The 20,920-nt window shown below is 40.4% G+C and overlaps 1 protein-coding gene across 3 annotated transcripts; it reads left to right on the top strand.

Annotated features, from left to right (window-relative positions):
• The first annotated feature begins 262 nt into the window (after positions 1 to 262).
• Positions 263 to 20,250, top strand: snx27b (sorting nexin 27b). 3 transcript variants are annotated; one of them, XM_034698564.1, is made up of 13 exons: positions 263 to 780; positions 8,694 to 8,925; positions 9,118 to 9,310; positions 9,389 to 9,453; positions 9,544 to 9,648; positions 9,759 to 9,837; positions 13,320 to 13,483; positions 13,583 to 13,672; positions 14,143 to 14,292; positions 14,369 to 14,497; positions 17,231 to 17,290; positions 17,372 to 17,420; positions 17,549 to 20,250. In XM_034698564.1, exons 1-13 carry the CDS (start codon positions 449 to 451, stop codon positions 17,614 to 17,616), a joined length of 1,716 nt encoding a protein of 571 aa, XP_034554455.1. In that variant the 5' UTR covers positions 263 to 448; the 3' UTR covers positions 17,617 to 20,250. The 3 variants fall into 3 exon arrangements, with proteins under 3 accessions (XP_034554455.1, XP_034554456.1, XP_034554457.1); XM_034698565.1 differs by having other exon boundaries at positions 279 to 780; positions 17,372 to 17,434; XM_034698566.1 differs by lacking the exon at positions 263 to 780 and adding an exon at positions 6,628 to 6,776.
• The last annotated feature ends 670 nt before the right edge of the window (positions 20,251 to 20,920 follow it).

Below are 20,920 nucleotides of genomic sequence, written 5' to 3'. Positions count from 1 at the left end.
TAACCACATGCATACATTTATTCATGTTATTTTCCCATATCTTGAATTTTTTTCTCTGCCTTTCAAGGGGATACTTTGCTGAAATTGTTTTTGAAAGGGGGTACACAAGCCAACAAAGTTTGAGAACCCCTGCCTTAGAAGAAAGCAATGTAAAGATGGGTAACACACATAACATTAACACTGCTTATTTAACCTGAAAATTACTCTCAACTTGCCTCTGTGCATCTACTGTATGCGGCCTCAGCGAGGCACTCTCCAAAAGGAGACTTGAGTGACCCACATGGAACGCATCCGAGGAGGACTCGTACATCATCGGCTTCTTCCGGCTTTTTCCGGTGATCTCTGTTGGTTAGCTAGCTAAGCTGATTAGCCTGCTACTGCCCGCTAATGCTTGTCGGATATTTATTGTTGGCTGAATTGGAGTGGATGATTCAAATAGAGTAGAAACATGGCGGACGTCGAGGGAGAAGGAATCTGCTCATCTATCCCTCCGTTGCCGCACCCTTCGTCTCGTAACGGCTCTGGTAGCGGTAACGTTACACCGGGAACCGGCGACAGCTGCCAGACGGCAACCACCGTTACTTCAGGCCCACGGCTAGTCCGGATAGTGAAGTCTGACTCGGGCTATGGGTTTAATGTCCGGGGACAAGTTAGTGAAGGAGGGCAACTTCGGAGCATAAACGGGGAACTGTACGCTCCTCTGCAGCATGTGAGCGCTGTGTTACCGGGAGGTGCCGCCGACAGAGCCGGTATATCGAAGGGGGACAGGATCCTCGAGGTGTAAGTGGCTACTATATCAGCTTTAACAAGAGGATACTGTGTCCAACATAGAAATACATTACTATGTCAAAATGATTAGACATTGCATTCGTTAGTAGTGGGACATGTGAGCATCATTTATCTGTATTTACTGGGAGCAGTGTTGGCCACCCTGGAGCCTGTGTGTGTGTGTATGCAGGCGGTCACTTGTCTTGCAGGACAGAATCTCCGTTGATCCCAATGAAAGGAGTGTCTGTGTGTGTCAGAGAGGATAGATCCAGGGAGCGTTTTGGATTCTTGTCACATTGAAACCTATTTCTCTCATCCCATCTCATGCCAATGTATTCAAGTCACTACTTTACACCTTGCATCACTGTAACTGGATGCATTGTGTAATTTAACTGCATAACACACTGCGTCTGATGTAGCTGCTTTGCTTTCATAAATCCTGAGAGTTCAGACAACATTTATTTCATCAACATCACTGAAATTAGATAAATGAACCTCCCATGGCTTTGATTACAGCAACAGTGTGTCTGTGTGCTTCACATGGAACAGACGTGGTCCTCACTGGCACGTTAGTATGCTGATGTTAGGCACTGTTGCTATGGAGAGGAAGACGCAGCATACAGCTCAGCATCAGTGTTGGTCCTTCTGTGAGACTGTGTCTGTTGAATAAGGTGATGCAGGAAGGGAGGGATGCCATCAGTTCAATTCTGATTGGCTTCCATCTGTAAAATTCAACATTTCATTGGCTGGATTCTGCACACTGCCTTGTTAATGGATGGCCCACAGTAACCTGGCAGTTTGTTGACCCCATTATTTCTATGTGCTTTTGCGCATGCATGTGAATTCATTTATGTGCATTTGGCTTTTTCAGAGCTGCACTTTTCATCCATTTGCAGTAGTTCTTCTTTGTATATTTTCAAGCAAATCCTGCATCTGAGCCTGTGATGCACATGGTGTTAGACAACTTTTTTCTTGATGATAACAACTGGTTAAACATTTAGTAGCATACCCTTTCTATGTTTCTAATGTGAAATAGGAATCATCGTAACAAATGTTGCATTGTCTTTTTGTGATTCATGTAAGCGTTTTTTTTCATTTATGCACAGATTACAAAAATTTAGGGATGCACAGTATTATCAGCACGTTATCGGTATCGGCCGATATTGGCTTAAAAATGAAGTATTGGATATCGGCCAACATGCCGATATAATTAACTGATAAAATAATGGGCTGCTGCACACATGTTGGGCTCATGTTTGAAGTTAAATTTGAATTTAAAGCTAGGGTTGGTGGTCATGGAAAACTAGCATGAATTTAAATGTAGCATTTCCTCAGGACTATGTCTGAGGTTAGGTTTACTTACCATGTCAAATGTGAAATTGGCCAAATTTGCCCTGGTTGTGGGTTTTGTTATGATTGTCTCAGGGAGAGCATCATCAAAGTTTTAAGTAGGATGTATCTTTTTGTATGAATTTTGTTTGAAAGCAATTGTCATAAATAAATAAAATAAATATGCAGTTTTAAGTACGGGAGAACAGGGTTGGTTGTCACACTTTTTACTGTTTTGATGATTGCTCATCATCAAAACATCTTTCAATAGTCATTCCTACATTAAATTGGAGCTTAAGGTGTTGGCTTGAAACGTGTATCCCTCTCATTTTCCGACTCATTGAAACAAAGAGGCAATTAACTCTCAAAGACACTGAAGAACAAAACAAATAGGCCTAACAATAATGGCCTACTCAACTAGGCTACATGCAGTCACTGTTTGAGTTACAGTGATGGCAAATGTAGGGTCTGCGCACTCCAACTCATTTCACCATGCATGATTTAGCCAGCATAGGGATTGGTTGTTACATGTGACAACCAACCCCAAAGAGAATGTGACGATCAACCCCAACTGGAACTTTTTGCTAGCATCAAGGCTAACAACCGTCTAACAACTACTGAGCTAGCTAATACAAATCTAAACTTGTTTTGTTATAACCCATCGTTTAAAAGCCTAGAAGAAAAATACTGAGGAGCTGAATATTTACAATTTGACATGAAAAACACAAAAAGTTCTCTCACCTCAAGTTCAGCTGTCTTACTCCAGAGAAGACTATGGGTGCTTCTCAAAGCTCTAAACGTCCATCCTCGCGTCTCTTCCTCGCGTCTCTTCCTCGCGTCTCTTCCTTGCGTCTCTTCCTCGTGTCTTAGTCCCGCCCACTAGAGATGCGAGGAAATGAAACCAGAGGAGAGAGGAGATTTGTTTTTAGAGAAATGAGACGTCCTCTCCTCCGGAGCGTCACATGAAGCGACGTCGGTTTGTGATGACGTCTTTAACAGCTGTTTGTGTCTGTACACATGTTCACTGTAATAACTCTGATAAATATAAACAGTGACATAGCTCTGTCTCTGTGTTTACCTGTTTAACACACACCTGCACATGAAGAGAATCAGCTCTCTGTTTATTCTGTCCTGAAGCATCACGGATCGATTCATCAGTAAAGTGCCGCATTATTAAATTATTTATTACTTTAAGGGAAAATAGAAACCATGCAACTCTTTTCAAACCCCGTGCTAATTAATGATCAGCCTCATATGAAACTTTATTAACCTGACAGGAAATATAACAAGTGTTTTTACTAACAGACAAACTTTACTGTCAGACTTCTCAATGAAGAAAACGAGAACAAACAGGGAAACTAACAGGAGAAATTACTGATCATATATTCTATCTATGATATTAGACTCCATTAATCTATTTCATTAGTCAGTGAATCTGACGAAAACAATCAGATATAACATAATCCATCCTCTGTTGTGTTGAATTTATGATTTTGCGCTCAGTATTTTGTGTTTAAAACTCACATCAAACACTTTTTAATCTCACCTTATCAAATACAGACTGTTTAGAAACCAACGGATGTTTATGATCTGTTTCAGGGCACCCTTAATGACTGTTTTAAGGTCCGTCTTTTCTCTGTTATTAAACTCAGCTGATGTTAAGTTTCAGTTAAGTCCGAGCCGCTGCAGCATCCAATCAGTGGGTGATATTCGATAAGGGGGCGTGTCTGTCAGAGAAAAGACTACCGCAAAGTCTGCTCTCGTGTTTCCTCGATTATCCCTCCTCGGATCAGTCTCCTCGCTCCTCGCTCCTCTCTCCTCCAGCAGCGTTTAGAGCTTTGGGACGCAAGTTAAAATGGCGCGTCAGTAAGTACTTCCAGTTCGGCCGAGGAGCGAGGAGACTGCAGTTTAGAGCTTTGAGAAGCACCCTATGTAAGTGAGCTCTGATTCTGATTCTGGAAATGTCCATACCCCAATTTGAGAGAAAGTGCCCTCTGGTGGCGAGATATAACGAGTGTGCTAACCAACCCATGTGACAACCAACCCCATTCTCCCCTATTTTTCTTATTTTGCACAAGAAATGAATATTACATAACAAATGTGATACCATCATACTGTACCCCAATTCCAATACAAAAGAGAAGTGATGATCTCTGCAATTAGGTGTGTGGAAAAAAATATCAGTATCGGTAATAGTATTAAAATATCGGCATATCGGATATTGGCGAAAACCCCAATATCATGCATCCCTACAAAAATCCTTCACTTAAGCAGGGATGTGCAGAAATTACACAAAACATCAGTGACAGCTTTGAAAAATAGGTGCAAAGGAACTAAAGATATCCCACAGAGAGAATATGTCTTCTATAAAACTGTTTGTCATGCACAGAAGAGCTGATAGAGCAAGTGCAAAGGTCACCTAACCAGGTGCTTATTATGCACTCATAAAACTGTTAGAGTGAAAAGCTGCCAAAATGCTTAGTCTGACTTTTGTGCTGAGGAAGAAGTTTGTTCTTTCTCGCACTACACCTGCAAAAGGGGTTTATTTCCCTTTCAGTTAGTTTCCTCCTACATTATCATTATTTCTGCATAGTAACAGACTTTAGGAAATATGGTTAACAATGCCTCCTTCATGTGTGTTTGCAAATTCATAATAAATAACTGGCCTAGCAGTTCAGCTGTCAGTTGCTAGAGCATACCATAATGTATGCCAAAAAAGGCAGTGCTAATTTATGGTAGCATTAGATTTGAGTATTTTTGCATCAGTGTGATAAAGTTCATTTTACTGGGTGTATCTTTTGATTACACTTTCCCTCTATGTCTTACACACAAGACTTCTCCAGCTTATTTTAACAGCAACAATTACACACCTTTACTGGCTTCTGACTTTTTATTGGTAATAAACACAAGATACTTGTACCCTAATGAAAAAGATAAGTGCTTAGTGCTCCAGGTATTGACAATGCTGACAACATACCCTTCTGTGTGGCCCCATAACAAGAGAGAGCAATCACATCCTGAGGGTTGACAAGTGGGCACTGTCCTTTATCATTGTCGCCTCAAGTTAGGCCTCCTACCACCGTGGGGAAGCTCAACAGTTAGCACCAGCATCTTGGAATCACACCCCTTAATGCATATTAAACAAACTTTGGTGTCAGTTAACAAACGTCAGCTTAGCCTCCTTTAAAGTAGTCCATTCTCTTCAGACTTTTTGATGGGTTATTAAGTCAGTCCATTTTTTCCATTTTTCTTGGTAGGCAGATTGTTGAAGTCTTAAATTGTGTGTAAAGTTCTCCATATCGTGTAGTTTTTCCAACAATGTCCAACCAGTTTCTCTGAGTGGGGGGGTCCTCCTTACACCACTTTCTTGTTATAGCTTTCTTTGATGCCAGTAATAATATTCCAACCAGGTACATGTCTTTGCTTTGTATATTTTCCTGTGTTAAATTTCCCAGATACAGCACTTCACACGTCTTCGGAAGTTCATAACCTATAATTGCTGTCATTCCTTTCCACACTTCATCCCAGTTTTCGGTCATTTTCACACATTGCCAAAAAACATGAGCGTGATCAACATCATGCTCACCACACTGTCTCCAGCAAGGCTGTGGGACAGGTGAGAATTTTCCTTTAAGTTTGGGTGTGATGAAAAATCTCACAACATTTCTCCGCCCGTATTCCCTCCACATTCTAGAGCTTGATGATCTACTCTGTGTCCTACACATGTTATGCCACTGTTCCATGGTTATTTTTTTCTTCAGTTCCTTTTCCCATTTATCTCTAATGTACAGAGTGGAAGTTGTTCTATTTCTCACCATATTTTGATATAACACCGAAATTACTCTCTTAACTGTACCTCTGTATGCATTACACAATGTTACAATTAATATGTTTAATTCTCATGGGGAATCAGGCTTTATCTCCTTGTTAAAATAATCTCTGATTTGTAGGTACATGTAGAAATCTTTGTTTTCTAAGTCATATTCTCTCCTTAGTTTTAGAAAACTTTTGATTTCTCCTCTTTCAATCAATGTGTTGATTATTGTTATGCCTCTATTTGCCCTCTGTTTAAACCTTTGGTTGAGAGTCCCACCTTAAGTATCTTTTTGACATTTCATTACTGATAGACCGCCACACTTTTATATGAATATAAGAAGTGAAACCATGACATCAAAAGTTAGAGTTTTGTACTCCGTTTTATCCCTGGAGAGTTTTTGAGGAATATAGGTGATTGTTAGATGTGTAGGCAGTGTTGAAACTGAGAGCAGGACTCAAAGTCAAAAGTCAAAGTCTTCTTTATTGTCAAATAAACTGCAGTATGCACTAGACAATACATACTGAGGATTTGATATTGGGTTTCTCTCTCAGACCCTAGCAACAACAACAAAAGATAAACAAAGGAAAGCTAGAAATAGATAAGAAGTAAGCTAATAAAAATAATAAAATAAAGTTTAAAACAGTGCAAAAACGTTGCTATAGTACAATTTAAAAACAAACTGAGTGTGTGCGTTTCAGTCCTGAGGATGACAGACCTCAGCGTTGATTTGTTGGGGGGGTCAGTGACCGGGTTAAGTCTGTGAAGGGGGCACTATGGGGAGAGGGGGCAAAACAGGGAGAGAGTTCAGCATCCTGACTGCCTGGTGGATAAAACTGTCCCTCAGTCTGCTGGTTCTCAAGTGGTAAGAAAGTAGAGTGAAAAATGGTGTCTGTCTGTGATGTTTAAATATTGCTTAAACATCATATTCAAACATCAAATCTTGGAGAAAAGAAATGCAACCCACGAGCTGTTACCTCAGACAACCAGAGACAAATCTTTAAATAGCCACTTTATTCCAAACACAATTAAAGTTTTTCCCTGGTATTGACTGGGTTGCATTTAGGTTATGAAATACGGTAACAAGTGTAATTTGAGGCCACTCTGGCTTCTGTAGACTTTGGAAAATTTTCAAGTAGAAATTGTGCCAACTAGTGCATTCATTCTAAATTTGCAAGCTATTGTTTGAATTTCAGAACTCATTACATTAGCACTAAACATAATGCACAGACTATTCCAGTTTACTGATCTCATTCTGGCATGGTTTAAACTATTACTTGCCAGCCTTTTCCCAAAATTAGGATGTGTTTTGAAATGTGTCAGAAAAACAGTGAGTGCTGGCGCTGAGAGCTTTTAGAAAAGATGCTGTGGGTGCTGTTTCACGAGAAGTTAACTACAGGTCAAGTCACAACAGTACTGTCATCAGCACATCTGCCAGGACTCTGACACATGCCTTCCAAAGGGCACACACCCTGTGTTGCTCACGCTAAGGCCTGGTAATGACAGAAAGCAAAGGTCTGACTCTTAAAGGGGGGAAAATGTTAACTCAGAGTGATTTTAAGAAAATAACTCACTTGCTCATTCCCACTTTACCATGTAGAAACACATGCTGCTTTTCCCTGTGACACCCTTTTCACCCTTTTTGCTTTTAACTGGAAGTTCTACACAATCTTGGACGTTAATACTACTTCACTCATTCACTTTTGAGATTAGCTTACAGAGCTACATTTTTTAAAAGTCTGCATATTCACAATACAAACTTTCTGTGTGAATGCTCTTCTTCAGACATGTTGATCCAAGTCTCTGTCATTTTTTTACTCATAACATTTTCTATTTTCAAGGATTTATTTCAAGTTGAGCGACTATTTTTGTAGATAATTTTTGCTATAAACAAGTAAAATGTACTATTTTTAGATAACTTTCACTTTTTTTTGCATTTTGCAGTATTTCTTTGTTCACCACAACTTAACAAATTATATATAAGTGATGCAAAACCAACAAAGAGAAGAAAATATAAATAAATACAAAAAAAAACCATAATAATGATAATAATAATAATAATATTAATAAAGGAATAATCATAATTAACAGTACAAACGAAAAGATAAACATAAGAAAACAAGGTAAATAAACTAAAATAAATAATAATAATACATATTTTTAGATTTTTAGATTTAGAATTTAAAAAAAAAACGTTCTTGAAGACATCTCACGACCCCCCCCCATTTGTGTCTGGCATCTAGCCAGGGGGTTCCGACCCACACTTTGGGAACCCCTGTGTCAAGGCATTAGTTATCTACTTCAGTTGTAAGTGAGGAGTTTTGAACTGGCTGAGAAACAGTCTGAAAATGATACCAATGCCTCTTCATGACCTTGAATAGCAAACAAGACCATCAGCAACAACACTGACACCTTCTCTGTTGTCATTTTTAATGCCTGAAACCGTCCTGAGGGGGTAGGTGCCAGACCAGACATCTCGCTTCTGAAACAGCCTTTATTTTAATGTTTCATGAAAAATAATCACATTGCCTGATAAGGTTGACTGTTAAAAGACAACAGGATAAGGTTTTTGTTGAAAACACTACTTTTGCATGTATAGGACAAGAGATAAGAGGTATCACTTTGTCCACAAGGGGGGCGCCAGAATCGATACAAAGCAAAAGTTCCTCACAGCAGCTTTAAGTTGCAAAAAAAAAAATGAAACTAAACAACAGTAATTAAAGTTAACTGGTAACATTCTTATAGCCTCACCATCTTCATCTCTTCCTCTGTGATTCAACAGTAACAGTGTGAATGTAGAAGGAGCAACCCACAAGCAAGTGGTGGACCTGATCCGGGCTGGAGAGAGGGAGCTGGTGCTGGCTGTGCTGTCCGTTCCGCCACAAGAGGCTGACTGCCTTGATCCAGGAGACGACATTTCAGCTCAGTCCTGCTATGACTACTCTGATAAGCAGGCCGTCCCAATCTCTGTGCCAAGCTACAAACACACAGAGCTCAACCAGGAAAAGTTTGTGGTGGGTGCAATTGTGGATCAATACACGGATGGCTGGAGGAGGAAGAGGGGGAGATAAAAAATAGAGGGGATGACCATGAAAATACAAAGATACCTATTTTGATTTTACTGTGGTGGTGGTTGTGGTGACATCATTTTATTTGAACACCTACTGATTTAAACTCATGGTCATTGAATTATTTCTCCCCTCCAGGTATATAACGTCTACATGGCAGGCAGGCAACTTTGTTCCAAGCGTTACCGAGAATTTGTGATCCTACACCAAAACTTGAAGAGAGAGTTTGCCAATTTTACATTCCCAAAGCTGCCTGGGAAGTGGCCTTTTTCCCTGTCGGAGCAGCAGCTGGACGCACGACGCAGAGGCCTTGAAGAATACTTAGAGAAAGGTCAGGTTTCTACCAAACTTTAAAACTGTAAATATTCACACACTTCTTTTCCTAATGACAGTTGTTTCTCATCTGCAGTGTGCTCTGTGCGGGTAATTGGTGAAAGTGACATCATGCAGGAGTTCCTGTCTGAATCAGATGAGGTAAAATAGTGCAACCAAATTGTGGGTGTGTTTTTATGGCCCTCTGCTTGTGACTCACTGCATCGTTTGTCTGTCCTTCTCATGCTTTAGAACTACAATGGTGTGTCGGATGTGGAGTTGAGAATAGCCATGCCGGATAAAACTACACTCACTGTTAGAGTTCGCAAAAACTCCACTACAGACCAAGTCTACCAGGTAAACACATGCGTAGGCCTGTATAACAAACAGACACTCTTGCTATGTTGTTATTAAAGTCCTGTTGCAAATGCTCACTCTTTTTTTCCCATGCTCTCTCTTTCTTCCAGGCTGTGGTTATGAAGCTCGGCATGGACAGCGTAACCGCCAGCTACTTTGCTCTGTTTGAGGTCATCAACCACACCTTTGGTTAGTTAGAACAAGTTCTGAATTTTTGCTGCCATCCTCAGAGAACACCTGAAGGCCATTGCACATCCGAATGTTTGTGTAGACTGGTCCACACTTTTTCAAGGCTAGTTCAGCACAAAGATGAGCTCTACATAAAACAAAAGAGAAAGCCGTTGAATGGAACTATGTTAGAAGTAATTTCAGCCCACACAGCGTCACTGAATCTATTTTGCCTGAGCTGTGTGTTACTATGAGACAGAAGCAGCAGAACAGTAGCAGTGAAGATAAGATTGATTTTTGATGAGCATTTTCCATGCAGGTCACAGGAGTACAAAGTAGTTATTTTCAGGCAAAGAATAAATTAGAAGGATAACATATTTGATCTCTCAGTGAGGTGGAGAAAGCCATCCGTGTTCGTATCAGTTGCAGATTAGATTACAACAAATATTTGCAATTCCACCCACTCACCAAAGTTTCTCTCATTTAAAAAATGAATAAAGGCAGCAGCTGAATTTGTCTTTAGGCGCTTTTCCACCGCAGGAACTCTACCCTGGAACTAGGGACTTTACCCCTGAACTACAGAGGAACCAGGGTCTAAATTTAGTCAAGGGGTAGATAATCTCCCCCCTGAAAAGTCCCTGCTTGTGGGGTAGTACTTTTCAAAGGTCCTTGGACTTTCGGTTGAACGTAACGATGTTTGTGGAGTTAACACAGTTGTGAGGTGCATTTCGACCAAGAGTTCTTGGGTCTTTTAGCCCCCAGAACTACTTTCCCCTGAACTAAAAGGTTCCTGTGCCCCCATTGTTGTCTGCGTTTCGACCGCGGGCTGAAGTCCCGGGTAGACTGTACAAATCGGGCCAGTGATGTATGGAGAAAAAAAATTATATTCAATAATATTTTGAAATCTTAATAAAAAACTAAACTAGTATGCATTCCCAGGAACTCCCTCTGTGTTTCAACACCTGTGCACCTCACAACTGTGTTAACTCCACAAACACTGTTACGTTCAACCGAAAGTCCTGGGACCTTCGAAAAGTACTACCCCTCAAGCAGGGGCTTTTCAGGGGGGAGATTATCTACCCCTGAACAAAATTTAGGTCCTGGTTCCTCCGGTCGAAACCCATGTAGTTCAGGGGTAAAGTCCCTAGTTCCGGGATAAAGTTCCTGCGGTGGAGAAACGCCTTTTGAAACACAGAGGGAGTTCCTGGGAATGCATACTAGTTTAGTTTTTTATTAAGATTTCAAAATATTATTGAATATAATTTTTTTTCTCCATACGTCACTGGCCTGATTTGTACAATCTACCCGGGACTTCAGCCCACGGTCGAAATGCAGACTACAATGGGGGCACAGCAACCTTTTAGTTCCGGGGAAAGTAGTTCTGGGGGCTAAAAGACCCCGGAACTCTTAATCGAAATGCACCTTTTCTAGTTGCATGGTTGGCTTAAAGATATTTTTCCTACCTTTATGTGCTGTGAAGAAGCTAGGCTATATACCTCTGCAGACAGAGTCAGTCTTACCACGCAATGTAGCTTATCTCCTCCCCTCTCTATTGCGGTCCATTGCATCACGTCCTTCCTCTGTAAACTCAGGTTCGTTGAGGTGTTCTCTTCTACCCACAATAAACGGCATGTCTTTGTCGCTGTCAGATCCCTCATTTTTTAGTTTGCTTTTGCTTTCTGTCTCTTTCAAAGCCCACAGACTCAAACAGCTGATCAGTGCGCTACAGGCAGACAAACCCCTATGTGTTATGTCCACAAATATTCAAAAAAAAAAAAAGTGGCTCTCTGAAGGCAAAGTGGATTGGACAAAAAATCACTTAAATAACATGATAGAATTGACCCTGTCTATAGTGATTCTATCGGTTTCTCAACAAAGGGGCTGAGCTGACTGGCATTCCCCTGTTGGTAACTCACTTACTATTGACAAGTGTCTAATGCAACCCCACTTCAAAAAAATCTATGCCTTTAACCCCTGTGCATCTGCTGGCTGCTTTAAAGTAGAGATAAATTGTCCCATCGCTTTTGCCAAAGCTGTTGAGCTCTGGCCGGCCAAAGAAAATGGACTAAATAGCTGTCGTCTGTCATCATTTAAGTCCTTAGTCTAGCTCTCATTATAGCACCTCTGTTTCCAACTCCATGACACTCTGGTCTTTTTGTGTCTGTCAGTCTTTTACATTTTAGTTTAAAGAAGCTTTAATGACATCACAGAATTCAGTAACATTGAGAGTCCGTACTCGTTCTCACAGCTCAGTGCTCATTGATGAGACAGTTAGCGGATTGAAAAACATTATTGTAGCCTCATGGATTATCAATACGTTCTATTAGTGATTTCAAGTAAAAGTAAACACTTGCTGGTTGCAAATCCTTAAATCTAAGAATTTCCTGCTTTTCTTGTGTATCTTAAAATGGTAGAGTCATCTGTTTTTTGTATTGTTACCTGAACAACAGGCCGCAAACTGCAGTGTTGAAGGGTTTAAATGTTTTAAAAGTTATTGAATCCATCTGTATGGGGCGTGAGTGTTTGCGGCAGTATTTAAAAGAAAAGGCTTGTTGTGGTGTTAAAGCATTGTTTCGGGGATCACCAAAGTCAGCAGGGTTTATCTCTGGGTAACATGATTTGCTGTGCAGCGGGAAGGGGGCGTCTTTTCTTGCTAGAGCTATGCTGCTTACACTGCTAAAAAATACATTTAAGGATAAGGGATTAGCTGAGATACCCTGAGATAAACATAAGGTTTCTTAACATAAAAAAAAAGCCTTAACATGTTCCGTTTGATTTTATGCTTCATTGTGGGAGCCACTCTGCAGGGGACTTTACTTGGGAACTGGAGAGTTGCTGGTTCAAGTCTTGTTATAGAGCGAAGTATGGAATTCGGGGCTGGTCGCTAAAGAGGTGTCGGTTTACTTGCCGAGTAAAGGCACCAAACTCCAAACAGCTTTGGGCACTAGTGTGTGTGCAGCCCCCTCACTCTGACGTCTAGCCTTTAGTGCATGTGTGTATTTTTGGCCTGTGTGTGTGCAGCATGCTCAATAACGGAGTGAAAAAAATTGAATTTCCCTTTGGTGATGAAAAAAGTGTTTCTTCTTCTTCTTCTATTCTTCCTTTTGTACAGCACAGTGTGGTAAAGAAGAAGAATGTTTTTTTCAGTGTTTCTTCAGAGAGAGGCTCTGTGCTCTTTCTTTTGCAGTGACGAAGAAGTCTTTCATTTACATCTCTCTGTTCAACGGTGCCCTCTAACTTCATTATTCTGTTGATTATACAGTATTTTGGGGTTTTTGATTCTGGTTTGCGTAAAGTCTGATGTTGTTGCTGATACGCGTTTTTTTGAATATGCAGAAGTAGAGTAGGTTTCAGCTTAATAATCATCCTAAATAATGAAAGAAATATCATTCATAATAACACATTTGGAAAAACCTAGGTTACATGTTAAGACAGAAAACACTTTTTGAGTCACTCTCTCCCTCCTTCCATCCCTCCCTGCTATCTGTCTCTTTCTTTCTCAGCACGCAAGCTCGCCCCGAATGAATTCCCCCACAAACTGTATGTACAGAATTATACCTCAGCCATACCGGGAACCTGCCTCACCCTGCGCAAGTGGCTCTTCACCACAGAAGAGGAGATTCTGCTCAATGACAACCAGCTCGCTGTCAACTACTTTTTCCACCAGGTCTGCACATGTGTCTGTCATCTTTTTTTGTATGTATATGAACATTTATATGAACTTTTCTTTTTACACTGCCCCCTCTTTTTGGTCCAATCTTTGCAGGCTGTGGATGACGTGAAGAAAAGCTTCATCAAAGCAGAGGAGAAGAACTACCAGCTGCAGAAGCTGGCTGAGCAGAAGAAAATGTCCATGGTTAGTCTTTCATACATGGGCTGACATCACACAGCTACTTTACTACAGCTTCTGGGCCTTACCCAAAAAAACAGTTCAGTTCGTCTTATGTCATCCCCTTTCTCCCACCTGTTCAGTCTCCCTGCACTGTGTGTGATATAACAAAGAGGAACAGAGTCTTCTGGGGGTGGAGGTTGACTGACGAGAGTTGACTGGTGTAGTGTAGGAAAGGTGCATAGATGGTAGTTGGTTCTCGTCTGTTTGAAAATGTCCTCACTTTGAACAGGTTAACCAAGCCACATCAGGTTAATACAAAGTCTTCAGATCAGGTCAGGTAGAACTGACTATTCTTCACCTTATGGCTATAAAGCTTAGATACATTAAACATCAAGTCGGTGCTACCTACATCTAAACCTTTGTCAGTTACAAAACTGCGTATTGTTACACATAGTGAAAATTAATTTCAACCTTGTCACCTCTTTCTCCCTCAGTATCTGAGTTTGTTAAGGAGTTGCGAGGGCTACAATGAAATCATATTCCCCCACTGTTCCTGCGATTCCAGACGTAAAGGCCACGTCATAACAGCCATCAGCATTCACCACTTCAAGCTGCACGCCTGCACAGAGGAAGGGACACTTGAGGTATCAGAGAAACTTGCAGGCATTTGGATTGTGTGAAATCTGGGGTGAATGTACTAAAGCTTTAGTGTTGTTCCAGAATCAGGTTATTGCATTCGACTGGGGGGAGATGCAGAGATGGGACACAGATGAAGAGGGCATGGCCTTCTGCTTTGAATACGCACGAGGAGAGAAGAAACCACGCTGGGTGAAGATTTTCACACCCTATGTGAGTATAACATGCACATTATTATTATTAATACAGATGTGCTGCAGTGTGGCAGAGAAAGTGAAGCTTTTAAACAACTGCATGGGAATTTTAAACTATAGCTAGCAAGATGTATAATGTCTTTTTTTAAACTAAAGTTTAATAGTTATGCACACAATGCTGAAGATCAACACCATTTCATTGCTGTACATTAAATATAATGCAATCACAAACAGCTGGTTAGCTTAACTCAGGAATCTCCAAAGAATGTCCCGGGGGCCAATCGCGGCCCAAGGTCTATTTAATTATGGCCCCAAGCTTCCATCTTAAAATGTGTTATTTATAGCACAGATATTAATCACATTCTGAATCATCTGTACATTTGCAGTTTCTTTCAAGCGCACAAACAAAACTAAAGTCAATCCAGAAACGTCTCAAAAAGCTTCATATGGACTACTGTTAAAAAGCTAAAGCACTGCATATTCTGCAAGAATATAATCTGGAGGAAGCACAAGAACTCTTAAAGTTGACAGGTTTTTCAAATTAATGTTTTTTATCATGATGTGAAAATGTTCTTGATGAGCCCTAAAAGTTCAGAAGACACAAAATAAGACACAAGACAAGATCAAAATTGTGAAATTGTTCAGAAAAGACCAAATTTGGTGAATAAAAATATTTCAGAATGCAGGACAAGAACTATTTAGTTCTTAAATTTTTGTCTGCAGGTCAGAAAAGTCTTAGAAACAACATGAAATAGTAGTGTGATGAAATCCAGATCGTGATCCTGCCATAGAAAAATAATGACACAATATTTTTCCCACATTGCCCGACCCCAAGGAAAAACATTTTCCTCCAGAAGAAGATAAAGTTTGCTATTGTTTACGAGGCTTGTGAAGAACTGAGGACTACCTAGTTACTGATTTATTTAGAAAAAAATTTAAATAATTGTTATTAAATAGATGTTTCATATGTAACTTTTATGATTCCTACGTCTCAGCAGGAGCCAATGGCCCTGAGGTATTCTGGCAACATCAAATGTGGCCCTCTTTGAAAAAAGTTTGGACACCACTGGCTTAACTTATTGAGACTGGACAAATACAATCTACCTAATGCTTATTCAGGGCGTTGTTCATCTTTGTTTACCCATATTTCTAAGCATGCAAACTACATGAGCATTTATCATAAACATTACAATACTTTGCTTAGCTAAAGAGCTTTTACCAGGCATTGAGTCCTCATGGTGTTTAATGTCCAATCCAAGAAAAGCCAAGTTGCAGCAGCACCTAGATTATAAAAGCGACCTAAAGGGATGCCACTAAGTAGCCACCCCATATGCCAGTAGTTCTGAAGCAGGTGTAAGGGTTATGCTGCATGCTGCAAAGTGGCCACACCATATGCCATTCACTTGCCTGGTGTGCCAGTCTCTCCTGTGGTATGCAGCCAGAAGGCCACTATTCATTTTTTGTTATGGACAACATAAATGCAACATGGATGACATAAATGTAATTTATAGAACACAATCCCACATCATAAAAACCTTTACTTTGAGGAAATACTTTAAATGGCTAACCTATTGCTCTCAAGTTAGAGTCATCCACTTTTACCAGCATATGTATGATTGGCATGGATGTTGAGAAGCTTGTAATGATGTGATGCCGGGTAGTATTTATCTGTTTTTTATTACTCTTACTGGCTGCTGCTGCTGCTGCTAGGCTAAAAAGCTAGCCGCTAAGGCTAAATAACATTAATATCATCATGGAGGGACCACACAATCATACTTTTGATACACAGGATAAACGCATTTGTTCACGTCACTATATTGCATTCATGTTGCCAAAAAAGACAAAATATGTGTGGTGGCATACTGGTGGTATACCATTGAGGGGACCAGCACACCAGTTTAACAACAACAAACATGCTTCACAACCATAGACTGTGTAAAATATGGACGTAGTATCCGTGACTTCACCCATCTGTTTCTTAAGCTTTGTTTTGAGGCCAATCGGCGGCGGCAGCCATATTGCTGCTGTCGAGTGATTGTGACGTAAAGAGGTGGGCTTTGAGCCTCCTCGCCAACAGCTACAGTGTTCCCGCCTGTCAATCAAGTCAGCTGTGCCTCTCATTGGAAGACTTGTAATCTAAATATCTTTGTAATTGCCACATTAGAAAACAATTCACCCCCTGTACAGTGTGTGCCGATCGAGAAATGAGCTATCCAGACTAGACTCGACTTTTGTACCAGGCTGTAAACATGTTTATTTCTGCTGTAAAGATCGTCTTTTTTGAATTGGTGTGTATGTGGTTTCCGGTACTTCCAGAGCCAGCCTCAAGCAGATCCTCGATGAACTGCAGTTTTTAGCACTTCCACATTGGACTCATATTTCTAGACTGGAGGTTGCCGCTTGTTCACAACCAACAACTTCTGCCACAGAGCTGTCAGCATATGGCGCTACCACTTTGTGGCATGTTATTGCCACTCTTTGATCTCACTGTCTCTTAAAAATGTATGATGGTATTTTCCACCATTTGCATGAATTCAAACAAAACAAAAGTGCTGTTTTCACACCCTAGTGCAAAGCCGTGCAAGTCAGCCACTGGTTCCAACATTACATTTACAGTCAAGGAGGTCTACCCCAAAATTGAATAAGCTTATTTCCTAAAAATTCAACTATTATTTTAAAGGCCTCATCAAAAGCAATGTTGTTCATCTGAAAGTTCTAAACCCATGTTTTCCTCTTTGTATTTGCTGTTCAGTTCAACTACATGCAGGAATGCTTTGAGAGAGTCTTCTGTGAGCTGAAGTGGAGGAAGGAGGTAAGAGTCGACTGCTGACCGACCAACCTCATCTTTTGCAAGTGTTTCATCATGTACTCTCATACTCTTGTGTTTCCACAGGTGGAAGAGGAGGCCACAGACAAGGACAATAAGAACTGCAGTAAAGATGGTATGTGTGGCAAGGTAAGGCTTTGCCTGCCTCTGTCCTTTCTATGATCAATGATTGCCTGAATGAATTCCTCTGTTTTCTGCCTCTGAGTCTGTTTCTCTTTGTCTTGATTTCTGTCTCTGTTGCAGAATATTTTCCAGCTGCTGAGGCACAGAAGGGATGGAGGCACCTAGGAAGGGAGATCATTACTTCTTAACTAGACAACGCCGTCACCAACTCCGCTCAGTCCGGCCCTCATTTAGCCTCCAGCTATTAGCTACATGGTCATCATTTCCACTCCCAACAGCCTCCCCCCATACACGCAAACCGACAAGCATCTGCAAATGAACAAATTGGATGAACAGCAGCATAAGAAGCTTAAAACACATGAACCAGAACTCATAAATTGAGCACATCATAATCACGCATATAGCAGTGCTCTGTCAGAAAGAATCAAGGCCTCTGTAGACTTATGGATTCGTTTAAGCCTTCCCCTTGTTGGCAGTGACTTGAAGTGGAATGTGACTCGCACATGAGGAGGCATTGAGCCTACCTGGAAGCAAAACGCTGATGTGAATGAGGAAATATTGTTGGACTAATAAGGAAAAGTGAAAGCTGTTAGTGCTCACTAAAGGGAACACAGACAACACTGATCAGGGATACTGAACGTTTGAACGCAGGAAGACACTAAGCTTCTTTATATATGGATCAAAGCAGCAGTGTCTTCTTTGTCTTTTTTTTTTTTTGCCAGGTGTTAGCGTGCAAAAAGTGTTTATGCATGGGAACAATGGGTGCAGCAGAGCAGAACCCAAAATGAAAGAGGCCAAGCAGAGCTAGCCCCTTAGAGTTTAAATGTCACCTGATTTATGCCATGTTATACATTTTTATGTGTTTGCCGCTGAGTTTGCATTTGAAAATGAAGACTATTAACATTTTAATGTGGAAAAATAAGAGAAGAGAGAGAGGAAGGGATCATTTTGGGGGATTATCAAGATACATTTTTCAGTCAGTGAACACAGCTGTGATGTTTGGAAACATGAATGGGAACATGTTTAATTTTTGTTTTAAAAGACCAATGTTGCACTTTATCCAACAGTATTAACAGCCTCCAAATTTAGGAAACGTAACCTAAGAAGAAGAAAGTGAGAATAACACTAAATCTAGCCTGTGCTTTGTTTACATTTATTTTCTGACTGACTGACTACAGTATGATTTTGTACTGCATCATCAAATGGTATGTGCAGCGTGCAGAGCCATACATTAAACTTCCATGTATTTATAGTATTACATGACACTGTGTTCTTTTCTGCAGCAGTGACGTGGGGCACTGATCAGACAAGTGACAGTGTGATAGAGTTTGTTTTAAGTGTGTTTCCCCTATGAGACAGCAGGGGTCCTACTCATGCTGTCAGCTCTGCTGCAGCCAGTGATTGCTTTGTTTCTAAGAGCTCCCACAGGATTTATAACAAGCCTGTAATTCAAACTGCAGCACTATTTATCTCTGTAGCTGGTATTCCCTATAATGTTAAACCGCTCGTGCACTCCACTCCTCAGGTTAAGTGGGGAGAGGCTTTCTCTGCAAAAAAAAGGGCAGCTTGTACTCTTCATCAACATGATAGATATAAAGATAAGTGTGCACATTCACTGCAGGCTGTGTAGCAACAGCAGTGTAATGTAATAAACAGTGTAATTTAATGTCCCTCTAAATGAGCCCAGTTAATGTTCCTATTCCTAGAATGTCATTAGAATAAAGTTATGTTATATGAATTATGACATAATTATCTAATGATAAAATATTACAAATCGATACAACATATTTAATTACAGGTTATTTCATCATTTTAACTCTAAGGGTCACATTAAATATTTATATTTGCTTAGTGCACTATTTTGATGCTACTACTTTATTCATCATTTTGGCTTTATTGCATTATGAACTCATTTTGAAGGATGCTTTCCATACATTTTGAAACTTTTTGCTTTATACAAAGAGTGGTTCGAGAACATGTTGAGGAGCAACTAGGTTCCACAAAAGCAGCCCAACTGTTGCCTCTGGTTGATATGTTTATTATCATGATAACAAGATAATCCTCAATCATTTGTGTTATGACCTGGCTTAGTTTTGCAAAATCACATTTGATAATTCAAAAATGAATTCATGCCCAAAAGCAAAAAAAAAAGTCATGTGATGCTCACAGTGAATGTAATCAGACTGTAATATTCACTCAGTTTGAAGCCTTTACTCCCATTAGGCTAAAAGTGATTAGATCAGCAGTTTTTGGTCACTCTCAGCACATAAAGAGTTGAATACTGACATCTTTCTAAGAGTGCTTGTTTTCACGGTGTTGCTGTTCACGCAGGCCATTTTTAATTGATTAATGAGCTTCAGCACACCTTACTCGGGGTGTTAAGGAGGTTTAATTGAATGTGTTTGAGTCTTTAATTGATTGGTTGAATGTGCAGTCCTAAAGGCGAAACAGATTTCCCAGGATTCTTGTCTGTGTACTGAACCATGTCTGACACGGTCGATTGTCTGATCTGCCCACCTTCAAGTGCGCCCCCCCCCCCCCCTACTTCTCTCTCTTTTTCTCTCTCATCCTGACTACAGTTAAGTGTCACTAACATTATTTATTTCAGTAAGAGAACATGTTGAATTCATTATTTGTTAAGTTCTTCACCTTATAGGCTTCGGCTTACAAAGAGTCGCGCTAAGAAAGAGGATGGACATAAAACAACCTGCAGATTCTTTGACATGTTGAAATGTAAAATTTAAGACAAAAGTGTTTGGTTACATCGCTTACTGTAATAAATTGTAACATATTCTTTTAAATAAACGATTTATTGATGCAAAGTTTGTCTTGTATTTATTGTGTGTGAGTGTGTGGGAACCTTGGACAACAGCTGTAGGTGGGTGGGAGTTTAGAGCCAAGGACTGCCAAAAGCCTGGAGCTACACACAGGCTTCTCCTTGTGCTGTGGAAGAGATATTCTATGACAATAATTTCACACTCATTCTCTCTTTGTGTACCCACATCTGTTTCCTTTCTTCCTCTCTCCTGCGTGGGCTTCTTCATGTCTTCCCGACTGCAACGTCTTTTAATGAGATCTGGGAGACAATTACCCAACAGGCAGTGAAACAGCCGCTTGGAATCGACCTGCATCGAGTGTGTGTAGCCAGTAATTAATGGCTATTGACTGTTGGTGCGGAGAGATATTATCTAGGAACATTTTAATCAAAAGAAGCTTTCATTTTTGTGCCAGAGAAGTGTCAGGAGAGATGTCTTTGCACTTGGTGAAGCCATCGTGTTGACAGACATTGATCTTATGATCTGCCCGGTTTTGATTGGAGGATGCTTTGGTTAAATATTTTGCCTTGGAAAGTTGTATTTGTTGCTGAATTGTTAAGCTTTTCATGTTTGGGGATCTAAAATGAGGATTTAAAGCAAATCAAGGAGGACTTAATAGTGAAAGGGGTTGGCAACCTGTCTGATGGTCTACTTGTCTTCAGGGTGTAGAATGGGA

Source organism: Notolabrus celidotus, chromosome 12, assembly GCF_009762535.1.
Source record: "Notolabrus celidotus isolate fNotCel1 chromosome 12, fNotCel1.pri, whole genome shotgun sequence".
NCBI lineage: Eukaryota > Metazoa > Chordata > Actinopteri > Labriformes > Labridae > Notolabrus > Notolabrus celidotus.
This window is presented reverse-complemented; position numbering and strand designations above follow the sequence as displayed.

Coding starts and splice junctions, on each gene's coding strand:
- snx27b (XM_034698564.1), top strand. CDS start 449: ATGGCGGACGTCGAGGGAGAAGGAATCTGCTCATCTATCCCTCCGTTG. Junction 9,649..9,758: donor CTACAGACCAAGTCTACCAG/GTAAACACATGC, acceptor TCTTTCTTCCAG/GCTGTGGTTATGAAGCTCGG. Junction 17,421..17,548: donor TAAGAACTGCAGTAAAGATG/GTATGTGTGGCA, acceptor TCTCTGTTGCAG/AATATTTTCCAGCTGCTGAG.